This window comes from Sphaeramia orbicularis, chromosome 20, assembly GCF_902148855.1.
Source record: "Sphaeramia orbicularis chromosome 20, fSphaOr1.1, whole genome shotgun sequence".
Taxonomy (NCBI): domain Eukaryota; kingdom Metazoa; phylum Chordata; class Actinopteri; order Kurtiformes; family Apogonidae; genus Sphaeramia; species Sphaeramia orbicularis.
The window spans coordinates 9,652,017-9,655,232 of NC_043976.1; the positions used below are offsets into that span (position 1 = coordinate 9,652,017).

The 3,216-nt window shown below is 46.1% G+C and overlaps 1 protein-coding gene across 1 annotated transcript; it reads right to left on the reverse strand.

The window, feature by feature from the left end:
• Positions 1-250: 250 nt before the first annotated feature.
• Positions 251-2,930, reverse strand: LOC115411264 (carbohydrate sulfotransferase 2-like). Its single transcript, XM_030123328.1, has one exon. The coding sequence runs from the start codon at positions 2,440-2,442 to the stop codon at positions 1,045-1,047; it is 1,398 nt and encodes a 465-aa protein (XP_029979188.1). The 5' UTR covers positions 2,443-2,930; the 3' UTR covers positions 251-1,044.
• Positions 2,931-3,216: the final 286 nt, after the last annotated feature.

A 3,216-nucleotide genomic window follows, 5' to 3' on the forward strand; every position in this document is an offset into this window, starting at 1 on the left:
CTCAAGTGGTGAGAGAGGCACAATGGGAGCTAGGGATTGCACACATTTCTTAACGAGAAAAAATATTACATCGTCTGCACACAATTGAAAGTACATATTCATTCAGTGAGTCATGATGGATGTTATGTTCTTAATTTAAGAGATTTTTGTCTTATGCACCAAGCTTTAAGAACCACTATATATTTTTTTATCATGTTTTTCCAAAGTACAGCAGTGTGAGGTGTTCAACACAGATGCATAAACTCTCTTGTCAGCTCTGAACTTTACTCAATGCAATAATCCCAGATCATGTATTTTATAAGAGCAAGCAATTGTAAACATTTGAAATGGTAAAACGGACCGCTTACACTGACACTGAGAAAGACTTTCCAGCTGCAGAGCCTTGACATTATCCACAGTGCATGATATGAGATCATCTGGTGACAAAAATTCAAAAGATCCCTCAACATTTTTTTTTTTTTTTTTTTCTGGGAAAAGCACTACTGCTGCTCTGATGTAGCCTACTCATCACACTTCTACCTATGGCACATCAACAAACCAATTTATTGATTGTCTCTGACTTGGACCGGATATTACAAATAGACATTAGCAATGAGCTTTTTTTTTAACCACTTGTTCTTTGTTTTGTTTTCATTCATCCACTATTTTCACTTTTACAGACGGTATGGAGACTGAAAAAAAAACATATTTTGTAAGGTTTTGAACATTCAAAAATAACTCCAAAACATCCACTTTGAAGTGTCATCATAACAAGATATATGAATTATACAGTTGTTTTTTCCTTTTCTTTTTTTCAGCGTCACTATTTGAAGTGCTTGTTCATAGGCCTTGCATTGTCAAACACATCCAATATTCCAGTATAAAAGAAGTGGTCCCTTCAAATACCACTGCAATCAACTGAGGGAAACGAGATACATTCCAGATGTGGCCAGTGGATCTCCTCAAACACTGAATAAAGTAAAGCTTTAATTCCACAATAAGAGGAAACGGCACTCGATGCAAAATGAACATTAAATTAAACGGTCTTTGGTGGTGAGGACATTTTCACAGTCTGGAGTGTGTCAGTAGTGATTTGCTTAAGTCCTTGGCCTCCCCGGCTGTTCTGACTCTTTCATACCCTAGTACAGACATGGCGTGGTGGCAGTAGTCCTCCACTTGTTTGATCTGTTGAATGCTGAGCACTGTTCTCCATGCACTAGCAGCCTGTGTGGCATTCCTGGATGAGACTATGAATGGCTTAGAGGATGAACTGGAGCCACTGGTCATGTTTAATGCAAATGACTCGATGTCGTGGTTGGCGGTGAGGTTGGCAAAGCGGTAGATGCTCCGCAAGATCTTAACCGGGTTCTCGACCAGGTCCTCGTACCGTACGGCCATGTATTTCCCCTTTAGCCAGCTGGGTGGGTTTAAGGCAGTCCTCAAAGTCCTGGATGTGCGGTCGCAGATCACCTCCATCGCTCCTATAGAGTGATAGTCTGAGCCGTCCTTCTTGTTGGCTTTGTGACCCGGGTCCACGAAAGGTATCCGGCGAAGTTTAGGGTCCCTACTGCGGACCACCTGCAAATTCTCCCTAATCAGGCCATGTCTGGATTTGATCCTGGAGTTGGCCACCGCCCGTGGGTCTCTGACAAGGTGTATCACCTTTAAATCCAAAGAGGGGTCCTCCATGAGCGGGGCCAACACGTTAACGTCCAAAATGCGTACCCCTTTAATGACTATGGTGTTATATTTGAGGCACTCCTCCTCCAACAGTCTAAGGCTCTGAGGGGGGCACTTTTTACACACCTTATCGTCCACCATCCCCACCACCTCCTTCCTGTAGGCTGAGCACAGGGGATAGGAGCACACGACTTTATTGAGGGTGGCTCCAAAGAGTCCTAGGGAGGTGAAATTCTTGCCCCCGGGGCTGTTGTAAAGTTGGAAAACAGACAGATCACAGCGGTATAAAGAGCTAAGCATGTCCCTGGCTGCCCCTTGTAAAGACACGGCGTCACCCGGGTACAGTTTCTGCCAGATGTGCCACATCGGCTCGTACAAGAAGAACACTTCGGGATTTTGGTTAAAAAGCTCTCCGAAAAAGGACGATCCTGACCTCCAGGTGGTCAGAACGTAGATGAGCTGTCTCTTTTTAGCCAGCGAAGGCCTGTACAGGAAGCGGATGTCAGATCTGCTCTGATAGGTGGTGCTCCTCATCTGATGGTTACACTGCTGGGGCTCTTTAGTCCATTTATAATTAGCCAAGTTGAGCATGGTGAGGACCAGCAGTAAGAAATAGGCCATGAATAAGACGATCCTCTTCCTGCGGAGGACTTTCATGACGATTCCAGGCTGTGCTATTATCTTGGTATGATTCCTGTAGGTTTTGAGCTTCCTCCCAAAGCCTGCATCCTTCTCCCAAGGCGCTGTCAACTTCAGTGGTTGATGATACTGTTTGCCTCTCATCTGTACCCTCAGAGTGGCTCCCACCACTGGAAGAAAGCTCCTCACATTTGACAAGAGAGAACAAGCCGGTCAGAAGGATGGATGGAACCTGTACTGGGAATGGATACCCAGATGGTTAGGTAATACAGTCACCACAACACGATGTCCTGTTTTCCCTGCACTGCGCAACGCTCTTCACAGGAATAAAGGCTTAGGATGACGCTTTCAGTCCATGTCGGTGGTTGCGGTGTTCAAAACAAAAAGCAAGGAGCCTTCATCGCAGCACCAGACGCCCTGTTTGTCCGTGTTCAGCTCACACATCCCTGCGCGCTTCTCATCTCACGCATCCTTCTAAACGCACCGTGCGAAAATCCACGCATCGCTCACAAGAAACAAACAAACAAAAAAACCCGTCACGACTTTTTCACGACTCGTATCATTCCGCATCTGCCATGAAACGGAGCAGTCGGAGGATCAGTCTCTACACTTACTGCGTCTTCTTCCTGTCGCTCTGCTCGTCCAACTAAAACAAACCGGACCGATTCAATCAGAATACAAGGACTAAGACCCGCCCACCCGACCACCGGATTGGTTGTCTTCGCTGCGTCGTGCGTCATCGCGCTGCGTCATTGGATCCGCGCTGCGTCCGTCTACTTTTCAGGCACATCTTCAGCTCCCACAGATCACAGATAGATGGTAGACTGTGGGAAATGATGCTGTTGTTATGGTTCACAGAGCTCTACCTCACTCTCTCTGCATCCGTACTTGGCTCCACCCCCGTGCAGACACAATCAG